Source organism: Ovis canadensis, chromosome 2 (genome assembly GCF_042477335.2).
Source record: "Ovis canadensis isolate MfBH-ARS-UI-01 breed Bighorn chromosome 2, ARS-UI_OviCan_v2, whole genome shotgun sequence".
In the NCBI taxonomy this organism is placed as follows: Eukaryota; Metazoa; Chordata; class Mammalia; order Artiodactyla; family Bovidae; genus Ovis; species Ovis canadensis.
In genome coordinates, this window is record NC_091246.1 from 14,106,174 (window position 1) to 14,130,708 (window position 24,535).

The 24,535-nt window shown below is 49.9% G+C and overlaps 1 protein-coding gene across 17 annotated transcripts in view; it reads left to right on the forward strand.

Annotated features, from left to right (window-relative positions):
- Positions 1–279: 279 nt before the first annotated feature.
- The window catches only part of EPB41L4B (erythrocyte membrane protein band 4.1 like 4B), a 144,185-nt gene continuing 119,929 nt past the window's right edge, over positions 280–24,535 (forward strand). For 15 of the 17 annotated variants that reach the window (XM_069575485.1, XM_069575486.1, XM_069575491.1 and 12 more), the window contains exon 1: positions 739–1,232. In XM_069575485.1, coding sequence (XP_069431586.1) covers positions 933–1,232 — 300 coding nt within the window. In that variant the 5' untranslated portion in view covers positions 739–932. Of the gene's footprint in view, positions 1,233–24,535 lie in introns of all 17 variants that reach the window. The other 2 variants (XM_069575498.1, XM_069575484.1) reach the window with 2 other exon arrangements.

The window sequence follows — 24,535 nt, forward strand, 5'->3', positions numbered from 1 at the left end:
GGGGACCTGGTAGATTACCTAGTCCACCCCACCCCCATCCTTTTCCAGAAAGGGAAACTGAGGGCCTAGCAGGGCCTTCGCTTCCTGCGTTTTTCTCTCGGCCTCCCGGGCATAGCTCCCCTGAGGGCATGCAGCCTGGGTTTACAAACTAGGCAAGGGGAGACCCTCGGGCGTCTTCAGGGCTCGAGGCGCCGGAAACACGTGTGTGCTCACCTACGTGTACACACGTGAGCACACCTACAGCAGCAGGGGGCGCTCGGGCCGGCAGGGGGCAGCACAGACTCGGTTTGCAAATACCCGGCGCAGCCCCGAGGGAGGAGGGCGTGCTGCAGTCCCGGCGGCGGCGGCGGCGGCGGCGGCGGCGGCGGCAGCGGCGGCTGGAGGTGCAGCCTCCCAGGTGGGAGGCGGGGGCTGCGGGCGCAGGAAAAGGCGCCTGGGGAGCGGGTACTCGGCGGGGCCTCCTCGGTCCGGGGCGCGGCGAGTGGGAGCGAGCGCGCCAGGAGCACGCAGGCGCCCTGCTCCGGCTGGCCCTCGGCCGGCTCGCGGCGCGGGAGCAGCCGGCAGCCCGCCCCCGCGCCCCCCGCAGCCCCCGGGCCGCCCGCGGCCGGCCGTCGGCAGCGGCTCCTCGGCCGCGAGCGCAGGCCGCCGGCCCGGCAGAGCGCGTGGCGGCGGAGGCGGCGGCGGGACGGCTGCCGGGCCGCCCCGAGCGCGCCCTCCCGCCCGCGGCCACTCGCAGTCGGCGCTGGCCCGGCCGGCGCGCCCCGCAGGCACCCGGAGCGCGGCCTCGGCCTCGGCGGGAGCGAGCCCCGGGCCGCAGCCGGCGGGAGGAGGCGCGGGCGGGCGCTGGCACTGACGGCGTCGCGGGGCACTCCCGGGCGGCGGCGCAGCGGCAGCGGCGCAGGGGGCGGAGGCAGGGGACGCCCCCAGCCAGGATGCTGCGGTTTCTGCGCCGGACCTTTGGCCGCCGCTCCATGCAGCGCTACGCGCGGGGCACGGCAGGGCGCGGGGCCGCCGGGCTGGGGGACGAGCGCGACGGGGGCCCGCGGGGGGGCCCGGCCGCCGCTGTCTCCACGCTGCCCGCCGCACCCGGGGGCAGCGTGTTCCCGGCCGGCGGCGGGCCCCTACTCACGGGCGGCGCGGCCGTGCACATCTCTGCCGCCGGAGCCTCCAAGGCCACCCTCTACTGCCGCGTCTTCCTGCTCGACGGTACCGAAGTGAGCGTGGACCTGCCGGTGAGTGACGGAGCCGGTCCGGGCCACTGGCACCCCGGGGCCCGTGGGGCAGTTCCCTTCCCCCGATGCTCCCCTCTGGGGCGCTCCCCTTGTACCTCTCTGGGATCCCCTCCCCCTTCTGCGCGCACTCCTAGTCCTGGTTCCCTCTCTGGCCACCCCATTCTGCTCTCTTCCGGGGGGCCCCATCCCTGGCCCGCGCCCCCTCAAGTCCCAAGTCCCCGCCCCCTGGCGCGGGTGACTGTTGTTCCCCTGAGGTCTTTGAGGTTCCTGCAGCGGCCTTCTTGGAGCTGGGCTGTCGTTTAGAGAATGTCGAAACAAGGCGGGGCTGCCCCGGGGTAGCCCGTTTGCCCCCACAGACTCGCCACCAGGCCGTGGTGGGAAGGCAGGGGAGGAGAAGCCCGCTCGCCTCCTGGCCGGCAGGTGCCCCAAGTTTGGGAGGGAGTCAGGGGAGTATTTCTGCTCTTTCCAGTCCCCATCTGGGCGCTCCCCACCCCTTCATCCCATCCTAAACAGCCCGTCTGGCCCGCTGCCTCACAGGGGGTTGGGCGACTTGGGAGCTAACTCGAGAATCGACTCTCGCTGATCGGGTCAACTTTGCAGCGGCAGAGCTCCCTTCTGGGCCGCTGGGAGTCGGACCCCGGGTGCCCCCGGGCCTGGGGCGCCGGACTTTCCCCGGGGTCTGTGCAGGGAGCCGCGGAGGCACCCCAGGGCGGCTGCGCCGCGGCCTCAGCCCGGGCCACCCGCCCACAGGTGGTTGCACCCCGCCCCCTGCAGCGGAGAGCTCGGCTGGCGCTGCTGTCCCCGCCAGGGCGTCCGGCCACCAGCGGGTCTTTCTAGCCCAAGGGGCCAGATCTGATCAGATCGAATCCGCACATTAATGGGGCGCCTACTGTGCACCCGGCGCTGCGGCAGACGTTGCCTTTGGGATTCTTTGGGTGTGACTGAGGACACAGAAATGATTGAGCTTTAGATGAATGTTACAGATCGTCCCGAGGGTTTCAAGCGGGGCGGGCGGAATAACATACCCGGACTTCTAAAGAAAGCATTCAGACCTTCTCGGGTTGGGGAAATTGGACGTCAGGAGAGAACTGGCTGGGAACCTGTAAGGGTTTTAGATGGGAAAATCAGAGCCTGCCTGGCCTGCGGTTTAATGTTTCCTTGTGTTAGGTTTAATTTTGAGACAGTTTCAGTTTATGGCGATTTTATTTTTGTGGTTCCTGGTGCTCTCCATAGGATATCATTTTGTTACGATAATACCCTTCGGGGGCCTTTTTATTCATGGAAAAGGAGCCAACATTCCAGTGCTCAGAGCAGTTGTCTTTAAAATAGTATTAAAATGTTACTGTTTTTCCAAGACTGGGCTCTCCAGCTTTTTATTCTGCTGGGAGAGGAGGCTTGAAAAAGGGGAGAGGGGCGGGCCGAGCCGAGTGGAGGAGAGGTGAGTGGGTTGCTTCTGGAGCGGGCAGCTGGTGTGTGGAGAGGATGTGGCGCGTTCTGCATCTCAGATCTGCGAAAGGAATGCTCTGGTTGGGAACTTTGACAACGCTCACTGCTGATGATTTTCTTGTCTGTTCCCCTGAGATGGTTCGTTTATGAAATGTATTGCGTTTGTCAGGTTTCTGCGGCAGGCTTAAGTGGTGTCTCTGAGATGAAAAATGCAAACCCGGTAAAAATGCATGCGTGGTGAATAGACCCAAACAGGTACCCAGATGAACAGGTTGGGATGCGAAGGCTGACTTACCTCAGCTGGCGGAGCCCTGGCCCAGCATGGCAGAGGCAGGTTTTGCATCCTAAAGGTTTCTTCGCTTAATTAAAGGCTACTTGACAGAAGAATTCACTAGGTTTTCTTACAATGGCAGATTTGTTTCCTTTTTGTAAAAGAAAATTTATTTATTTATTTATTTTTCGGTTACATTGGGTCTTCCCTGCTGCTTGGGTTTTTACCTAGTTGCAGAGAGAGCCGTAGGGGGAGGGGGCTACTCTTCACTGGCGGTGTGCAGGCTTCTAGCTTCGGTGGCTTCTCTTGTTGGGGAGCACAGGCCCTAGGCACACAGGCTGCAGTAGTTGTGGCATAGCGGTTTAGCTGCTCTGCAGCATGTGGGATCTTCCCAGACCAGGAATCGAACTTGTGTTCCTTGCATTGGCAGGCGGATTCTTATCCACTGTATTCACCAGGGACGTCCAATGGGATGCCTTAAGATGTTATTTAGTGAACTTCCAATTTTATTTATATAGACATGCATATAATGTATATGTGCTGCCCTTAGGCAGGTCCAGAGCAAATGTTGGCTTTGGTCATCTGTGCCCTTGCTTGGGGAGGAAAGATGGAGAAGAATTCACCAGGAAGCACAGCTCATTGACTGAAAGATTTATTCACTGTTAGATCTGCATCACAGTCTCCCACAGTCATCCTCAGAGTCTCAGTGCCAGTACAGCATGGGCTCCAAGCAGCCCGGCCTCCATGAAGCTGTAGCATCTGTGCTTCTTCTCAGCCCCATTTCACCAAGCTCACTTTTTATACTGTCCTTTTTTGGCATTTAGTCCCACTGGTCATTCTTCTCGTCCCCTGCATTCCTGAATTTTTACCGCTTCTTGGGCCCTGGGATGGCTTTGCGGCCTGGTATACCGGATTTACCTTTGACCGCCATCTCCCTAAGCTGGATTTTCTGTCTCCAGTCACTTGCTCAGGCACAAAGCACACTTGCCAGGCTAACTATGGCTCTTTTGTAATTAAAACTCTCTGGTGTTGGTAGCGTCATGCATTCTCTGCTCAGCATACTAACCATGCTTAGGCATTGTCATAAGCCGTTTTATTAGCCCTCGTCAGGAGGCCTGTGTTCCAGAAGTGCTTCAAACACAAGGCCCTCAGTGGGATTGTGCTGGGGCACCTTGGTTTTTCGCTGGGCTGTGGACCCAAAGGTGAATGAGACGTGGCCTTGAAGCCCTTGAGAAACACAGGTGGCAGTGTGTCTTTTTACTGTAAGTGATCTTACAGTGATCACAGGCTCACCAGATAGGGTGCTGGGGGATGGATGAATCAGGAGGACTTCCTGGAGACTTTGATGCTTGTGGCTCTAGGATCTCAAATCCAGTGCCCCTTATGCATTTTTAGACTCCCTGTTGTTTCAGGGAGTCAGCCACTTCTTGGCCATGCCACGGCCCCGCTGTTATATATAACAAAGGAAGAAGCAGCTGTAATTGTCTTCTCGAGTGATGCTTCCCTGATGGAGCCTGGAGCCCCCTTCCCCAGGTGGTGGGTCTCATCCTCTCGCACGCCTGTGTGTTCTTAACCTTTGCTGTGCATCAGGATCTTTGGGGAAAAAAAAGAATCCATCTATAATGGGCAATCTGGAGTGGGCTTTCTGTGCCAACCCAGCTCCCAGGGGAGGCGTTGGCCCACCATACAGACCAGAGTGCCCCACCAGAGCTGCTCCTCTTCAGAAACCTGGGTGCTGGCTCAGAAGGTTCGTCCCCCTCCGAGGCCCCGCCCTGCCAGGCCCAGCCCTCAGGTGTGGTCTGGCCAGAGCAGGGCAGGACTCCCTCGGCCTGCCCCAGACTCTTCCCTTCTGTTAATGCTGCTGAAGATCCCATTAGTGTGTTTGGCAGCGGCACCCGCTGTTGACTCATATTAGCTCTCTGTTGACTAAATCCCTGGCATCGCTTTTGCTCGTGCGGCTGTTGCTCAGCCCTGTCTCCTTCCTCCCTTGCATGCGCAGGCTTCCAGCAGCTCTGTGTGGAGAGCCAGGAAGGGGTGTGGCTGGCTGGTTAGCACTCCCTCCCATGCCCTGCAGGGCATGCCCCGTTGGCCAGTGGGAGGTTTGGCGCAGTTGCTTTCACCGTCTCTGAGCTCAGTGTGGACTTGGGTGGTACAGGGCAAGCATGGAGAGTTTCAGGGTGGGAAGGTGCACGTTTGAGTTGTGCAGTCTGGCTGTGCCATCCTTGAACCTCGATTTTCTGGTCTTTAAAATGGGAGGATTATACATCTAAAAGGGTATGAAAAGGCCTTAGGAAGCAGCAGGGTGCTGAAGGGTTGCTGGTAGGCTGTCATCTTACACACATCTCTGTGCCTCCTCTTTGGCCTGTGAAAAGGGATTGGGAAATTTTCTAGAATGAACATAAAAAAAAAAAAAAAGGTGGGAATCCCTGGTTGTTCAGTGGTTAGAACTCTGCGCTTTCACTGCCAAGGGCCTGGGTTTGATCCCTGGTCAGGGAACTAAGATCCCATAAGCTGCATGGCTTGGCAAAAAAAAAAAAGCCGTGCCAGGAAGGCTAATTGCTTGGCTCTCCCTTATTGTAAATTGGAAACTGGGTGTAGTAAGAGTGATACTTTATAATATAAAGTTTCACTTTGAATGAGAAAAGAATGCTACCCGCCCCACCCCCTCCCACACAGTGGCTCAAATGGTAATGAATCCATCTATAGTGCAGGAGATCTAGGTTCAAACCCTGGGTCAGGAAGATCTCCTGGAAGAGTGAAGGGCAGCCCACTCTGGTGTCCTTGCCTGGAGAATCCCATGGACAGAGGAGTGTGGTGGGCAATAGTCCATGGGGTTGCAAAGAGTCGGACTAAGCTACTGACACTTTCACTTTTCACCCCCCACTTACACTCCGAAGTAGAAAGAAAAATGCCAGTCCTTAGAATTTCAGGACTGGAGCCTCAGACCTAACAGAACATACGTGATACAGCATGAAGATCGTAAGGGACCCTAGACAACACATATCCACCCATCGTATGTATGGGACACAGAGGCCTGGGGATATAAAGTGACTCCCTTGGTCACTCGGTGAGGAGGTGTCAGGTGCATCTTTGGGAACCAGTCTCGCCTTTGGAGATGTGTTGGATCAGCAGTAAGGTGGCTGGCCCGAGTCCTAACATAGCATCATGGCAGGGGGCCAGATATGTTCTCGGCATTTACAAACAACGGGAAACTCCAGCAAAAGCATTTTCTAACTTCAGTGTACACAAAGAGTGCATCTGGGATTTTCTTGACTCCAGTTCAGCTGTGCAGAGCTCACCTCCAGAATTTCTGATTAGTTTAGGAAGCTGGACTTCGAATCGGTACCTTGGGCGTGCGATTCCGACACAGTGGTCCCCTTCACACCCTTTGAAAAACACTGGCTCTGAACTGAGAGAGCAGAGGGCAGCCGCACTGTGCATTAAAAGGGGCTTCAGACAGTGAGGATGAGAGCAGCAGCCTCCAAGCTGGGGGTTGGCAGGCTCACACCTGCACTGTAGGGAGCCTGTCTTTGCCACCCCGGAGTGCAGGCTGGGCTGGGAGAGGGAATGGAGACCATTCCCGCTCTGGAGACAGTTCCGCTGTTGCAGTAATCCAGGTGAGGGGTGATGAGGGCCTGGGGTGGAGAAGGGACTGAGTGCTGGTGTGTTCCCCAAGGTGGGGCTGTTGATTGAGTGTGAGGGAAGTGAGGAGTGGGGTCTAACTTGGAGGACAGGGGTATCTTCACTCTCAGGTGTGGGAAGAAATGGAGGACCACATAAGACCCGTGAGAAGGCAGCTCCTCATCTCCACTCACTCCTGAGGTCCCTGATGCCATGAACACCCTGCCTTCTCCCAGACTTCAGGTGGCTTGCTTTTTCTTCCTTGTGAGGGCTGGTAATGGCTCAAGGCGGCCCTCCAGGGCTTACCCCGCTCGAACTCATCCTGGACTATGAATGAGGCCATGGGGGCCCTCGGATAAGTGTGTCATGGGTTTATGTATTTTTAAAACATATCTTTGTTTTCAAAGGAGGGCAGGTGGGGAAGGGGAGAAGGCAGGAGAGGTGGATGGTGACCATCCCAAATGGGACAGAGGTGCCCTCTCTTAACTCTGGTTCCTCACTTGCCGTTAATATGCAGGGTGGGGGTGTCTGCAAGCCTCTCCAGCACCAGGAACATGACCCTGTGCAAGTCCAGGACAAAACAAATATTAACTGGTTAAGAGCTTTCACGTGCATAGTCTCATTGAGTTCTGTCCCTAGTGCACTGTTGTGGATGAAGGCGCAGGTCTGTTTAATTCTGAAACAGCAAAAGATTGTGGTAGGGGTCAGGTCCGTGATACGGGGAGATAGCCTTTCTCCTACATTCTTGTGTAGGGACTTAGAAAAAACTCCACTCCATCACTGCAGAAATCCTCCACCCACAACTTGTCCTCAAAACCCGTGTCCCATCCTTCTCTATGGCCTGACTCCTGTCTCCAGCCTCCTCCATGCTGCCCAGAGTGTTTCTTCTGCAGGAATCTGGTTCTTTGCACTGGGGCTTCCTCCTCGGGCCCGTGGCAGCTGCTTGCAGGCAGGGTCAGCTGCTGATTCATGTTGGTGGGGTTTTTTTTTTTTTTTTTGGTGGTTGGCATGTGTTTTCCTCCCCCACTTGCATTTCACAGGAGAACACGTTGGCAGCAGAAAGATTAGAAAATATAGAGATGGAGGAGAAGTTAAAAACATCTAAAATCTCATCAGAGATAACCACTTTTAAAACTGTCGTGTGTGTGTGTGTGTGTCCATCTGTACTTTTCTCTTTGTTTTTAGTTCTGAATATGTTATTTAAAATGATGAATTTACATGGGTTGATAACAGTAAAATCTCTTTCCCCACCTCTATAGCAAATTGAATAGGGATCTAGACCCCAAGTTTGGGGCTCTTTAGGATGAGACCCTTCTGCCCCCACTACTTTACAGCCCCTGGGATCCTTAGCTGGGGTGGGGAGCTCCCTGTGGCCATCTGAGCTGTATGCTACCTAAAGCCTGGCTAAGGAGTGGGGTCCTCATCCTTGGAGCCCTTCCCCACCAATCACCTCTGCTTTCTGGTAGCTTAGCAGTCCCATTGATGTGGCCACAGACTCCCCTTGCATCTGAGGGCTTGTGTTCTGGACACCTGTTTTGGGGAGGCTCTCACCTGCCCAGGGAGCTTAGGCCCTGCTCCCAGCTGGGGCTGATCTGGCATAGGTGGGTGGGTAATCCTATAGCAATCCCAGGGCTGCCTCCTCTGCCCTAGGGTCTCTCATCTCATTCTGCAGCCTCTTCGGCTTCTCTCGACAGTGGATGTATCTCACTAGTCCCACTTGATTTTAATTTCTGGCTTATTTTTGTTCCCCACAATGCTTTTGTTTGGCCACAGTGTTTTCAGTCACCCAGGACTGGTTGTGCACTTACCCTGCATGAAGCATTGGGAGGGGTACAGGACTGGGGAGAGAGTTCCAGTCTAGAAGGTGGGAGACAGTGTCAGGAGATAACTCGGAACCCCACGAGGGGTGGCGAGGGGGTGAGCGATGGAACCGTGGGCTGGATTTGGAGAAGGTTCGATGCCCCGAGTGACACTGAGTTGTCCGGAAGGTTGCCTAGGAGGTTCCGCTGTTAAGAGTTGCTCAGAAGGCATTGCAGTGGATGAAGCAGCAGGTGCAGATGCAGGGAGGATGGGAGCCAGGAAACCCCACTGGCTGGGCTTCCAGCTCCTTGTGAGTAGGGATGATTGTGAGCGCCGGCTAAGCCCCCAAATCTTGAAGGAGTGAGTGAGCAACCTCTGAAGCACAGAGGAGGGTCTCAAGCTGGTAAGAGTCAGGGGATCACAGTGTGCTGATACTGTGCTAAGTGCTTAAGTGACTGTTGAATCCTCACCAAACCTCTTTCGGTGGTCACTGTTCTTATACCTTATTTGTGAGAGGGGAGAATCAGGGCCCAAGAGACTGATTGAAAAAACCCTACCGGTGTCACATATTAAGGCAGACTCTAGCTTTGGGCTAGAAGAGGTTTGTGTCGGGGAAGGTCGTCTGACCAGGACTGGGTCTGGGCGGAGTGGGGGTGGGTGGAGCCTGCCCCAGGATTGATGGGGACCCTGAGCCTCAGAATGGTGGCCCCCTTTCCAGGCCACTTGGGGTTCCCATGCATGGGATTCACACCTGTAAGTCATACTGGGTGAGTGTGGTTTCAACCAGAGCGCTTTCTGGTTTGAGGCCCATAATTCTTCAAGGCTGAGTTTGGAAATAGGCTACATTTTAAAAGAGTGTTTAATAGAACAACACTAAAATTATCCTAGAGAGAAACATTTTATATATTCCCATCCTGCTGCATAGCGACTGGTTGGTTTCACCCCTCCCTTCAATCTTTGCACTTTTGCATCCCTGTTTATAAACATGGTGTGCAGCCTTTTATATCCTTTTTTTATTAAAAAAAAAACCTTTTTTCCTCTTATCCAAGCCTTCCAGACATACTTTTCACCCAGTTTGGTGCCTTCTTTTCGGCTTATTCTGAATTACTTACAGAAGTTTGTGTATGTGTATAATAATACCTGTTCCTACCTGTCTCTTGGGGTTGAAGGTTGTCAGTCACAGCACCTGGTATCTTGCCTGTTGGCTCGCCTACCCCCCAGGCTCACAGAATCTGTGTTACTTCCCTTAATTGCTACCATCTGGGAAGGTGTTATTATCCCCTTTACGCAGGTCTCCAGGCCACTCCGCTGTAAGTAGGGTGGAGCCAGAATTGAATCTGGGTTTCCTGACCCATTCTTTAGTGCTCTACCCCTAGCCCATGAAAGGTGTGCTCTCCAGAACTCCGAGGGAAGGTCAGCATCTTTTGTAATTTGACAGATTAGAATTTCATGCTGTAAATTGCCCTGCCTTTGCTGAACCTCTTTGCTTTACAGCATCTCTGGCATTTGGGTTCTGTCTACCATTTCTCAGCATGTCTTGTAGGTTCTTTCCCCCAGTGTCCCAGTTGGCTGAGTGCCCAGCATTTCCTTCTAGAAGTTGTGAACTGGAGGGTGGCATCCCCAGGGACCTGTGCCATCCATGGGGTCATCTGGAGTGTCTTTGTTTCCCGGCACTGAGCCCGGTCCCAGGGGCAGACTCGCCCAGGGAAGCTGGCCCTGCCAGGAGGATGTGGACCGCCTGGTTCCTCGGGTGCCTGCAGGGTCAGCCTCCGTTGGCTCTGTGGTGTCTCTTCCATGCCCACTTCATGCCTGAACGCTGTTGTCATCTGTGTCATGTCTTATGTGTGTTCAAGGGGCTTGAGGTAGGCTTGGTAGCATCTCTCCTTTATCCTTCCAGCTTGCTTGCTCAGCTGCACCTTCTTTGAAATATGGATTTTTAAAACTGTGATAATACGTAAGTAGCATAAAATTGACCATTTTAACCATTTTTAGGTGTACACTTCAAAGTATGTGCACATTGTTATGCAAGACCGCCGCTGTTCATCTCCAGAACATTTTCATCATCCCCAACTAAAACCATGTCCAGTAAGCTCGAACTCCCCATTCCTCCTTCCCCGTAGCCCCTGGCAGCCTCTAATCTGCTTTCTGTCTCTGTGAATCTGACTCCCCCAGCTCCCTCTCGTAAGTGGAGTCATACCGTCCTTGTCCTTTGCGTCTGGCTTCTTTCACTTAGCATAATGTCTTCAAGGTCCATCCAAGTGGTAGCATGGGTCAGCTTTTTAAAGGCTGAATGGTATTCCGGTGTGCAGACACGCCACAGTTTGTTGACCCATTCATCCGAGTTACAGACTTTTCTTCGTGTCTGGGCCTTCCTAACTCTGCCCTGCCGTTCACCGATGGCCTTGCCGTTCACCGATGGCAGAGACTTGGATGTCCTCCACCCACCCCTCGGGGTATTGTTCTTGGCATCCTGGCTCCTCTTACCTGGGACTCTTCCTTTTTTGGCTAATCCTTCTCCCAGGTTGTCTGGTCTTTTGTCAGAGTTGCTCAGTGTTGGCAAGTCCTCTGTCCAGTCAGTCTTTAAATCTTTTAATGATGAAATACAGAATCAAAAGAGTATTTGTAATATGACTGGTTTTAAAGAAAAGTAGGGACTTCCCTGGTGGTCCAGTGGCTAAGACTCCACACTCCCAATGCAGGGGGCCCAGGTTCCATCCCCGGTTGGAAAACTAGATCCCACATGTCCTGCAGTGAAGATGGACAATCCCACGTGTCGCAACTAAGACCCGTGCTGCCAAATAAGTAAATAAATAAATACTAAAAAAATTAATGTAACAAACATCCGTGTACCTACCACCCAGCTTAAGAACAAAGAGCCTCACCAGTGCTGTTAATCCCCCACCCACGTTCCTCCCTAATTGCCTTCCCTTCCCCCACCCCTGAAGTTTATCTCATTCCTTTTTTGATGGGTTTGCCTCATATGTATGTTTCCCTAAAAGACAGACTGTTCATCCTGCATGTTTGTGAACTTTATAGTATATGGATTTTTCACTCAATATTCTGTCTGAAGTTTATCCATATTGATGAGATGGCTGGACTTCTTGCTGTGCTGCATGAATATACCCGAATATATTTATCCTTTGTCGGTGGACATTTGGGATGTTTTCAGTTTGGAGCTATTAGGGGAAAAAATGGCGCTTTGAACCTCCTGAAATTGGTCTCCTGGTGCACGTTTGCAAGCCAGCGTCTCTCCTGGGTATATACCCGTCGCTGGGAGGGTGGCAGGCAGGGCCTTTTAAGATCATATGAAATTGTTTTCCAGAGTCCCTGCAGTACATAAAAGCGTCTGCTAATCCATTCTTCAGCCCTGCGCGTTGGGCAGCTTTTCTGTTTTATTTTACCAGTCTTGCGGGAGTTAGTGGGAACTCACTGTAGTCTTCACTTCTTCCCAGTTGTTGATAGGTTGAGGATCTTTGCCTGTGTTTATGGACCATACATGCATTTCTTCCTGGTATGCTGTGTTCTATGATGTTTGCCTGTTTGCTTTTTTAATTTTTATTTTTACTTTATTTTGCTTTACAATACCATATTGGTTTTGCCATACATTGACATGAATCAGCCACGGGTGTACATGAGTTCCCAATCCTGAACCCCTCTCCCATTTGCCTGTTTTTTAGTTGGGTTCTATTTTTCTCATTGTGTTCGGCTCCTTGCTCTGCTGGCCTTGATGAGGTTGTCTCCCATACCCACTTCCTCTTCTGAGCTCAACTCAGTGGAACAAGGGAGAACACGTCCATGTAAGTCCCCCTTGCCTTTCCTCCCTAAGTGGAAATGAACGTTCCGTCTTCCATTTCGCTGTGAATTAGCTGAAGTCTGTTGCTGCTGGTGAGCAGTTGCGGGATGTGTAGTCTTCATTCAATTCTGCCTACTTTCCTTCCAGTTTTTATTAATTGAAATTTTAAGTGCAGTCAAAAGCAGAGAGAGCCCTAAGTACCCATCATATAACGAACATAACTTAAGTACCCATTGTTAAACTTCATCACTTATTAATGTGGCCCCTCTCTTTTCACTTGTATTCTTTTATCTGTTCCTTCCTGATTCTTTTTAAAAAAGTTCCAAAACAAAATCCCAGTTATCTAAAAGATAAGGGCTGTGTTTTCTAAAAAACTATTCACAATATTATCACAACACCTAAAAATAATTAATAGTTGTCTTTTAGCCTCAGATATATGGTCAGTGTTCAAATTTTCTTATTTGGTTGTCACACCAAGGTCCTTTGAGTGTGTTTGGTTGATAGTCTATCTAAACCTCTTTAAGAATTTTTTGAAATGTTATTTTCCCTTGCTTTATTGAGGCATAATTGACAAATAAAAATGCTGTTTATTTGAGATGTAACGCATGTTGATTTGATATACGTCTGCCTTGTGAAATGGTCACTGCACATCGAGGTAATTAACGTATCCATCGCTTCTCTAGTCACCATTTGTGTGTGTATCTTGGCAGATTTCAGGTATACTCTACATTATAATTAACTATCGCATCATCACGCTGTCATTTAGATCCCAGAATTTTTTATTTTATGACTGAAAGTTTGTGTCCTTTGACCAACATTATCTCCTTTTTCTCTGCCCCACAGTTTAGCTAAAGCTCTTAATCTGGAGTTTTCCCTTCTCCCCTCCTTTTCTTCCCCATTTGTTGAAGGAGTTGGGCCATCTGTCTTAGAGTTTCCCACTGTGGATTTCCTCGATGGCATCCTCAACATTTGGTTCCCCTGAGGTACAGTTGGTACAAGCATCACTTAAAGCATCTGACTCAGCACACAGAGAACAGTGAGGCAAGTTCCTTGTCCTTGAGAAGCTTGAGTGGAGACAATTCATTACACCTGGTGTGAAATGAATTTGCCCAGGGGAAATTCAGATAAGCTTAAAGAAAGGGCTAAGGTGGGAGGACTGGGAGAGGAAACATGGGCAACCAGAAGATTTCAGAGAGAAGATTTGAGTTCTGAGGACAGTGGAGAACAGCTTTTCTGGTGGCCAGTCAGCATATGCAAAGGCACTGAGGCTCGAGATAATACTTGGAAGATTCCTGCTCCTGTTCAGCCCCTGCCTATGAGCCTAGGTATCCTATCTTTCATTGGATGTTGCTTCTTTGAAAAGCTCCAGATTCCTCATCTTTGAGAAGTGTTCAGTAGATGTAATTAAAGTGAAGTTGCTCAGTCGTGTCCAACTTTTTGGGACCCCATGGACTGTAGCCCGCCTGGCTCCTCCATCCATGGGATTCTCCAGGCAAGAGTACTGGAGGGGGTTGCCATTTCCTTCTCCAGGGGATCCTCCCGTCCCAGGGATCGAACCTGGGTCTCCCGCATTGTAGACAGACGCTTTACCATCCGAGCCACCAGGGAAATCCAGTCACTGGTAGATTTAATTAAAAGAGTATCTTTTTCTTCCGGTTCTTCATCAGCTCCATAACCGTAGTTTTGAATGTCTCCCCTGGTGGCTTAGACAGTAAAGAATCTGCCTGCAATGCAGGAGACCAGTGTTTAATCCCTGGGTGGGGAAGATCCTCTGGAGAAGGGAATGGCAGCCCACCTCAGTATTCTTGCCTGGACAGAGGAGCCTGGTAGGTTACAGCCCATGGGGTTGCAAAGAGTCGGACACGAGTGAGTGACCAACACTTGACCTTGAGGTTATCTTTTTCTGTATCTTACTCCTGTTTGGGTTCCTTTACATTCTACCGGAACACCTCCCGCCCATCCCCCACTGCCCTCCGCTCCCACCCCCTTGAGCCCTTTCTCTCCATCTCCTGGCCAGAGGTGCCTGCAGACATTTTTAGGAGTAGAGTCAATGAACTTGAACACTGCAGAGAGAAAACAGGTGGAGCAGATGGCAGGGCAGTGGGAACCACTCGATTTTACTCCTAAAGAAACACTTGAAAGCCACGTGGTCCAGAGCGTCATTCTGGGGTGGCAGGACTTTGCCTTGGAGCCTGCCTGCTGCTCCACAGCCAGAGGCTGCTCACCTGTGGCAAATGAGCAGTAATTAGCATGTAATAAGAGCAGTTTCCTGCATGCACCTCCCGGCTCCTCTTCTCAGTGGCCCAGTGACAGCAGTAGACCTCTTTGCCTCTCTGAGGTCCCCCTACCTGTTCCCAAACTAACCTGTGGTTCTCCCCAGGGCCCAGAAGAAGCTGCCCGCCCTGCATCTGCCTGTGAAACAGCTGTGGGCTTCATCCAGGAAAGCCCAATACACTGTAAAGGTGCTTGAGGGTTAGTTATTAACCCGCAGCACTCCCTGGCAGCCCATTCCAGTCCTTTGATGGCTCCTGTTTGTTGGGGCCCAAGGCCCAAGCCACCTGCCCAGTGAGTTTCAGTCTGTATTGGGTGGCAGTGACAGTGAGGGTCAGAGTCCAGGGAGGGGCCCAGCTGGCTGGAGACCAGCTCCTGTCCCTGCACACAAGCTGGAGTGGCAGATCCCAGGGGGACTGGAGGGAGGGAGCTAAGAAGAGGGGATCTGTATGTGGGATGTTTCAGTGGGAGCCAGGCAGTCCAAGGTCAGAAGCACTTATTCGGGATGCTTCCGTATTCTACATAGGGCTGACTGACTTTGCTTTGAAGTCCAGAAGCGTTTAGCTTTGTTCTCAAAGCTATGGCGATAGCTCCTCTTCATTAAAAAGACTTCCGAAGAAAAATGCAAAAATTATGTGCCGTCTTCAGAGAAGAAAAGAAGCATTGCGTGTACTTGGATTACTGTTATGTGTCATTTATCTTATTAACTCACTTCACAGGATGAGCACTGCCACACAGATGAGTTTTCGAAAGAGCTGAAGTTCATTCTGTTTACTGACGAGCTCTGCTTTATGCCATCTGTTTCATGTATTCGTTAAAAACGACAGTAAAAAATGATACCGGTGATCTTATTTACAAAGCAGAATGAGATAATAAACTTAGAAAACAAACTTATGAGTAAAGGTGGGGGGAGGATAAATCAGGAGGTTGGGGTTAACATGCACAGTTCTTTATATAAAATAGATCATTAACAAGAACCTACTGTATAACACAGGGAACTTTACTCAATATCTGTGATGACCTGTATGGGAAATAGAATCTGAAAATGAATAGCTATATGTATGTGTATAATTAAATCACTTTGCTGTACACCTGAAACTAATACAATGTTGTAATTCAACCATACTCCAATACAAAATAAAAAATTTAAAAACAACACACACACACAGCAAAACATGAGATCAAAATACAAAAGCAGAGAGAGATCAACTAGTGTGTGTAAGGCCCCATGCAAGGAATATGAAATGATAAAAAATGTGGGCCCTGCTTCAAGGGAGCTCATTTGGGGTGGGAAGTGGAATTGTAATTGATTCACAGGGCACATCTCCTGGCCCCTCACGTTGCCTTGGTAGCCCAGGATCAGTGTGCTAAGGATGTCACGGTTAAAGGACCACCCCCCACTCCCCTCCCAGGCATCTACATGGTCTGGCCGCTCAGGTGGGTTATGTACTGTGTTCCAGCCTTCATTCACGCTGTCACTGCTTACCTCCTGGCTCTGCCAGGGAACCTGCTCCACCCGCAGCCTCTACCCCAGGAGGGCCCCAGTCAACAGTGGAATGCCGCGTGCCGCTGTGTTTGAGGGGCCGTGTTCTCTGCACAGTCACGTCCCTTATGTCTGTGTAGTGTTTTAGGTTGAGATGAAGCTTTCGCCTTTTGTGGCTTTCTTTAATCCTCGTAGCACCTCCGTGGCAGAACTGCGGGCATTCCAGTTTTGTAGAAAGTTCAGCAGCAAGGTTTCTGCCCAACATCCCACAGTACGTGAGAGCGCCGGATGTAAAACCCTTTTCAGGCTTGGCTTTCCCGTCTGCCTGGTTCTTCCCCAAGGCTGCCACCCTGATGGTTCTCACCCTCACACTTTGTACCTTTGCTGTTCTTTCCCTTTCTTCTTGGCTGATTCTTATCTCCTAAGGGTCCAGTTGTCTCTCAGGACCCATTTCAGATGCCACCGTGTCTGTGAAGCTTGTCCCATAACCCCCGCCCTGCTTGTACTCTATAGTATTCCCGCTCATCTTTTGCCGTGTGGGGGACTTAGTACATCGCATGTCATGGTAGCGGTTCAGGTAGTAATTTGAGTAATAATTATAATTATTTATATTACTTACAAAAAATAAGTAATAAATTGACTTATTGTTTTGCAAAAGTTTTTATTTTGGTGAAATACAGATAAAGTTTCAACCATTCCATCACACTCACTCACAGTGTTAGGCAACCATTACCACAGTCTAGCTCCAGAGCCTTGTCATGACCCCTGAACCTAAGGAAGCATTCACCCTCCATTCTCCCCTCTTCCCAGGCTCTGGCAGCCACTAACCCGTTTTCTGTCTCTGTGGATTTGCCAACTCTCGATATTGCATATAAATGGAGTCGTACAGAATGTGTGGCCTTTGGGGTCTGACTTGCACATAGCATGTTTTCAAAGTAGACTGACCATGTACATTATGATGTAAGCACTTCACATGGCTTAGCTCACTGATTTCACACAACCCTATGAGTTAGATAGTTCCTATTAACATCCTCATTATACAGTGTAAGGAGATCGAGGCACAGAGAGGGTAAGCAGCGTGCGAGAGCGTACACAGCACATAAATGGTTTTGGCGCCTTCGCTGTCCTGCTACTGTCTGCTCTGTCTGCTCTTGACCTTGATCTTCAGAGATTACATGTATAAGTTTAACCTATGAAGTTGAATTTGAAGGAGAAAAACAGAATTCAAGACAGAATTAATCTACTGTAAAAGAACAACCTATGATGAAGCTCCAGCAGCAGAAACCTCCAGAGATGCAACTTAAGGGTGGTAGGACAGAACTGGCTGTGGGGGGTGGATTCTGCAGTCAGAGTTCTTGGCTTAATTGGAGTGGCCACTGTTGTTCAGTCATTAAGTCATGTCCAACTCTTTGTGACGCCATGGACTGCAGCACGCCAGGCTTCCCTGTTCATCACCAACTCCCGGAGACTGCTCAAACTCGTGTCCATCGAGTCAGTGATGCCTTCCAACCTTCTCATCGTCTGTTTTCCCCTTCTCCTGCCTTCAGTCTTTCCCAGGATCAGGATCTTTTCCAGTGAGTCAGTTCTTCTCATTAGATGGCCAAAGTATTGGAGCTTTAGCTTCAGCATCAGTCCTTCCAATGAATATCCAGGACTGAATTCCTTTAGGATTGACTGGTTTGATCTCCTTGCAGTCCAAGGGACTCTCAAGAGTCTTCTCCAGCACCACAATTCGAAAGCATCAGTTCTTCAGCACTCAACCTTCTTTGCGGTGCAACTCTCATATCCTTACATGGCTACTGGAAAAACCATAGTTTTGACTATATGAACCTTTGTTGGCAAAGTGATATCTGTGCTTTTTAATACACTATCTAGATTTGTCATAGGTTTCCTTTCAAGGAACAAGTGTCTTTTTTATTTCATGGCTACAGTCAGCGTCCACACTGATTTTGAAGCCCAAGAAAATAAAATCTGTCAGTTTCCACTTGTTCTCCATCTATTTGCCATGAAGTGATGGGACCGGATGCCATGATCATTTTCTGAATGTTGAGTTTTAAGCCAGCTTTTTCATTCTCCTCTTTCACCTTCACCAAGAGGCTCTTTAGTTCCTCTTCACTTTCTGCCATTAGAGTGGTATCATCTACATATCTGAAGTTTTTGATGTTTCTCCCGGCAATCTTGATTTCAGCTTGTAACATCCAACCTGGCATTTCACATTGGAGTGGTCAGTTTTGTTATGGATTTCTCACTAGTGTCAGAAGTCCAGTAGAGGATTATATGTCTAGTATCAGAAGCCAGCTGATATCCCAGGATCACAGAAATGTTGAGGAATGAGTATCAAGAACTCCTGAAAGGTAGAGGGGATTGAAGCTAAAAGATTTCTTACAAAAGTGGAGTGTTTAGTTCAGTTGCTCAGTCATGTTCAACTCTTTGAGATCTCATGGGATGCAGCATGCCAGGCTTCCCTGTTCATCACCAACTCCCAGAGCTTACTAAAATTCATGTCCATCAAGTTGGTGATGCCATCCATCCATCTCATCCTCTGTTGTCCCCTTCTCCTGCCTTCAATCTTTCCCAGCATCACGATCTTTTCCAGTGAGTCAGTTCTTCACATCAGGTGGCCAAAGTATTGGAACTTCAGCATCAGTCCTTCCAATGAATATTCAGGACTGATTTCCTTTAGGATTGACTGGTTTGATCTCCTTGCAGTCCAAGGGACTCTCAAGAGTCTTGTCCAACACCACAGTTCAAAAGCACCAATTCTTCAGCACTCAGCTTTCTTTACAGTCCAACTCTCACATCCATACCTGACTACTGGAAAAAGCATAGCTTTGACTAGATGGACCTTTGTTGGCAAAGTAATGTCTCTGCTTTTATGCTGTCTAGATTGGTCATAGCTTTTCTTCCAAAGTGGAGCTTACTCAGTGCCAGACATAGTTCTGAGCACTTCGTGTATACTTCCTCAGTTAATTCTCACAAAAACTTTATAAAGTAGCCACTGCCCTACTGCACCGATGAGGAAACATGTGCAGAACGGTTTAATGCCCCACCTGTGGCCTTGCCACTAGAGCGTGGTGGGCCTGGCAAGTGTGGCTCCAGCGTCTGTCATCTGCATCTTTGTTTTTTTATCTTAATTTTCTGTGTTTGATTATAACAAACCTTTCCTGAAGCATTGAGAACAAAGTAGCCTAGTTGGTTAACTAGGAAGCAAAAAAGGGAAAAATAATGAAAATACTGGTTTTATAAAAAATATTATCCTGTCATACCAGCTCTGTACTTTAATTTAAAGCATGCTGTCTGTCTAGTCAAGGCTATGGTTTTTCCAGTGGTCATGTATGGATGTGAGAGTTGGACTATAAAGAAAGCTGAGTGCTGAAGAATTGATGCTTTTGAACTGTGGTATTGGAGAAGACTCTTGAGAGTCCCTTGGACAGCAAAGAGATCCAACCAGTCCATCCTAAATGAAATCAGTCCTGAATATTCATTGGAAGGACTGATGCTGAAGCTGAAACTTCAATACTTTGGCCACCTCACGCAAAGAGTTGACTCATTGGAAAAGACTCTGATGCTGGGAGGGATTGAGGGCAGGAGGAGAAGGGGATGACAAAGGATGAGATGGCTGGATGGCATCACTGACTTGATGGACATGAGTTTGGATGAATTCATAGAGATGGTGATGGACAGGGAGGCCTGGCATGCTGCGATTCAGGGGGTCGCAGAGTCGGACACAACTGAGCAACTGAACTGAACTGATGCTGTTTATTTTAGAATTTCTAGGAATTATCAATTTAAAAAATACCAAATAAAAGTCGTATCATACCTCCAATAATACATCATCACTTCATTTACATTTTGGTGGTATCCCTCCACCTTTTTGCTAATAATGGATAAAAAATGGTTTCTTTCAACAAAAATTCCATCACACTCCATATGCTCTTTTTTTAAAAAAATTGTGGAGTAAAATGTGTTCTTAATCATTACACTTTACTTCCTGTTATATTTGGTGAAAAACTTGGGACCTCACCATGGGAAGGAAGGCAAAATCTTTGCAGCCAGGGGAGCAGCTAGTCCCTGGTAGAGGAGGGTCTGAAGTGACTGTGGTGTGAGATGGCCTATTACTGGGGATTTATGGTTCATGACAGAGCCAAGGTTGGTCCCAGGTTCTGATATTGTGCTGAGAACACTGGGTCTTCAAGTGTGTGCCCAGCCATCATCTCACTTAATCCTCATCTGGTCCACACCGCTCCGCAGTGCAGCGCCCTCATCCCCATTTGGCAGAGGAGATGGCTGAGCCCAGCAAGTTGCATTTGCTCTTTTGACCTTTGGGAGCTCTGCCACCCCATTTTGCTTCTCAGGTCACCTTAGTACCAGGCAAAATGACCTGGGCAGATATGATCAGAGCCAGACAGCTGAAGCCTTGTAGGGGTTTGTTGGAGGGAGAGGTCGATTTCCATCCAAGAGGGCTTCGGGGGATGTGGCTGTGGGGTGATTTTGACTCTGGACGGAAGACTGACCAGCCTCACTGAGGAGGCCGTGAGGGGAGCCGTGTCTGGGAAGCAGAATGCAGCTCAGGAGAGGATGAAGCAGAGTGATGAGAAGGGAGCTAGGACCACTGGATGCTTGGAGTTTGGCTCAGGGATGGGTGAAGGTGGACAGTCATCAGGCTGTTAGCTGTATCTCGGGTCCGAACTAGCGTGGTGCTGGGTGTGGACAGAGGGGCAGATGCAGTGGCGTTCAAGCACATAGAACCCAGTGGCTTTGGTGGCTGGATCTAGGAGTAGGGTTGATGGGAAGCTGAGCCAGGACAATCCCCGTCCCACTCCCTGTTTTGTGCATGGAAGGTTGGCAGGGTTGATAGCCTACAGGTGGAATGGTGATGCGGAGAGGTCCTGATACTATGTTGCCTGGGTCCTTGGTTTGGTTTATTTTTTAAGTTTGCAAATGTATTTATTTATTTATTTTTGCATTTTATTTCTTTAAGAGGACCTCCAAATGGTATAAACTTCCAGGTGCCATAAAGCCTGGATTCACTCCTGGCTGTATTTTAGTCGAGGCCAGTGTGCCGGCCCAGTGGGATCAGACACCTGGAAAGGAGTGTGGTAAGGCTTTCAGCGCAGCTCACATCCACCGGGCCAACTGGGAGGCTGAGACAGAGAGACCCAGATGGTGTCCACTGTAGACTTGTGGAAAGTTGTTCCTGGCCAGGCTCCGGGCTGTGTCAGCCCGCACAGTCCCCGAGCACGGGTGTTAGGACTCCTGCCGACGTGGAATCCCTGGGGAAAGGAGGGCGGCCCAAGCTCTTGCCCTCTGCTCTGTTGCCTCCCAACCCTGGGTGGCCTTGACATCTTCAAGGAAGAGTGAAGAATAAGAAACATGGGTGTTTATCGAGAGCCTGCTTTATGCACAGAACCATGCCGGGGCCAGGTAGATACAAGACTGAGTCAAGATTGCATCCTTCCTCAAGCAACTGCCCATTTAGTGGGAAGATGCGTCTTTGGGGTTTGCAGAGAACACTACAGCTTTACCTGAATATTCACTGAAAAGGCCGAAACTGAAGCGCCAATGCTTGGGCCACCTGATGCAAAGCACCGACTCGTTGGAAAAGACCCTGATGCTGGGAAAGATTGAGGGCAGGAGGAGAAGGGGACGACAGAGGATGAAATGGTTGGATGGCATCACCGATTTGATGGGACATGAGTTTGAGTAAACTCTGAGAGATGGTAAAGGACAAGGAAGTCTGGTATGCTGCATTCCTTGGGGTTGCAAAGAGTCGGACACAACTCAGCAACTGAGCAACAAACCCACTTGTACCCAGTTTACTTGCTTAAGAAGGAAGAGCCAGGGCAAAAAAACAGTGGTCAGTCTTGCTTCTCAGAGGTCACCATAGGTCAGAGCTCTGGGGTGGTGGTTGTCACACATTTTAGGTGCAGAAACCAGTATCTGGAACACGGGACCCAGGCAAGAAAGCAGGATTTGAGTAATTTATTGGAAATCACAGCTCTGAATCCCAGTGCAGGTTATCTTTATCTCAAATGTTTATCTCAGAGCTTTATAGTTTATCCATATAAGATAGCATGAGAAAGGTGATAAAGACATCTCTATGCAGCATGGCCCAAAGGGAATTTTAAAACCTGTCTTTCTGTCTTCATAGGTGTTATGCTGAGTGAAATAAGCCTTGTACAAGAATACCTCTGGATGATTCCATTTCTCTGTCACTCCAGAACTGGCAAAACTAATCTGGAGAAGAATCAGTTCAGAATGGGTGTTGCTTCCTAGGGAGTGGGGACAGCCAGGAATTGACCCAGGAGGGGTGCCCAGGATCTGGGGAGATTAGAATGTGCGGAATGGTACAGGGGTGTGGGTTGCACAGATGTTTCCATCTGTCAATATGGAGCGGCTCAGATTTGCACATTTAGATGTAAGTAAATGTACCACCACCATCTGTGCAAAAGAAGTGTGAAAAAAATTAATGGAGGGAAGGGGGAGGAAGGAGTACAGTTGACACGGAATGTTGATCCCTGCTAAACCTGAGTGACAGGTGTTTACTGTACTCTTGTTTATTTTTTTTCACGCGTGCGTGCATACTGAAGTCGCTTCAGTCATGTCCAACTCTTTGCGACCCAATGGACTGCAGGCCGCCAGGCTCCTCTGCCCATGGAATTCTCCAGGCAAGAATACCAGAGGGGGTTGCCATACCCTCCTTCAGGGGATCTTTCCTACCCAGGGATTGAACCTGCCTCTGTTACATCTTGGGCATTGGCAAGCAGGTTCTTTACCACTAACACCACCTGGGAAGCCCACATGTATTGATAATGACCCTGAAAAAGGGTTTTAAAAGTGGGGGCATGCTAGGTAATCTTTGTTGATTCCTCCCCCTTCCAGAAATCTGGCCCAGTTGGCGTCCTCTGGGGAAAATGCCAGTCTCGTGGGCATGGGAGTTGGTCCCAGTCGCCCCGGCTGTGGGTCTCCAGGCATGTTCTCCTCTGCCTTGTTGGTGGCTGTGAACTTCGGCTTCCTCCCCCTGGCACCTGCCATCTCCCCTGCCCTTTTGTCCCCTGTCCATTTACTCGGGAGAACAGACCCTCCCCTTCTGTGACTTTGACCTTCCCACTCCACCCACACTTGGGGCTTCTTATCTGGGACTCCTCCCTTGGCGAGTGCTTCTCAGCCGTGAGTGAATCCACAAAGGCGCGTTCACTTGGGCCTCATTTCCCTTCCACTCAGGGCTGTAAGGTCCACCTTACAGTGTGCCTTTGCTCAGCCATCAAGACTGTGGACTGGAGGGGCTTGGGCCCCACGTGGCTGTAGAGGAATACAGGCCATGTGCTTCCGTTTGCATCTAGAACTGCAGGATGGGCACAGCCAGTCTGCAGCTCCTGTGGGAGGGAGGGAGAGAGGGGTATTGGGAAGACCTGCTCGGGATGTCCAGGGGCTGGGAACAGTTCTGTCTTTTGACCTGGGCGGTGGCTGCATAGTCATGCTCATTTCTGATCATTCCTAGCGTTGTACACGTGTGACCTGTGCAGTTTTGTCTGTGTGTGTCATGCTCCAATTAAAAAGTAGACTAAAGGTCTGTACAAGGCTTTAAAAATTTTCCACATTTCACATAAAGGAATTTCAATTTTGTAGCTCTCTTGAGCAACTGGAAAGTCTGATAGCACGGTCTGAATTCTCATAGAGCAGCAGTTGACTAGATCTGTGTGGTGACTGCCCCCAATTCACTTGTGAGCACCATCCAGCTGGAATGGTGGAACCTGCTGGAATGGTTAGCGCCTGCATAGACCCACACAGATTTTCCTCCTGCCCCTACAGTAACTGCCTAGGTCCCTGAGAAGGTATAAGGGTTGGGGTTCAATGCCTGGTTTAGAGACAGTCTTGGAAAAAAATCTTTTGACGCAGATTTGAAGTCCTGGGTCACTGAGGTCTTCTCTTATGTGTGAAATCATTCTAGGTGAATTAGTTCTGGTTGAACTGGGAGATGTTGGGGTTAGCTATGACCAATCCACAGCAGTAAGAGATGATGAAGAGTTGCTGTATTTATGTGTGTTTGTGTGTGTGTGTTTAGTCACTGAGCCCTGTCTGATTCTTTGTGACCCCATGGACTGTAGCCCACCAGGCTCCTCTGTCCATGGGATTCTCCAGGCAAGAATTCTGGATTGGATTGCCATGCCCTTCTCCAGGGGATCTGCCTGACCCAGGGATCAAACCCGAGTCTCTTACATTGTAGGTGGATTCTTTACCACCGAGCCACCAGGGAATCCCTCTGTATTTGTGCCTAGGTATTTAGTTCTGTCGGAGAAGGCGATGGCACCCCATTCCAGCACTCTTGCCTGGAAAATCCCATAGACGGAGGAGCCTGGTGGGCCGCAGTCCATGGGGTCGCACAGAGTCGGACACGACTGAAATGACTTAGCAGCAGTAGCATTTAGTTCTGTAGATAATTTCCTATTTGTATCTTCTACTTTAAAGTAATATTTAAAGTAACATTCCATAATACTACATAGTACTATTTCATACTTTTTTTTTTAAACCATGTTTGATATTCAGTATTTTTTGCTTTTAAAAATGCATCTGTGATTGGAACATTTTTCCTAGGTCATGGTTAAGGAGAGGCTCAC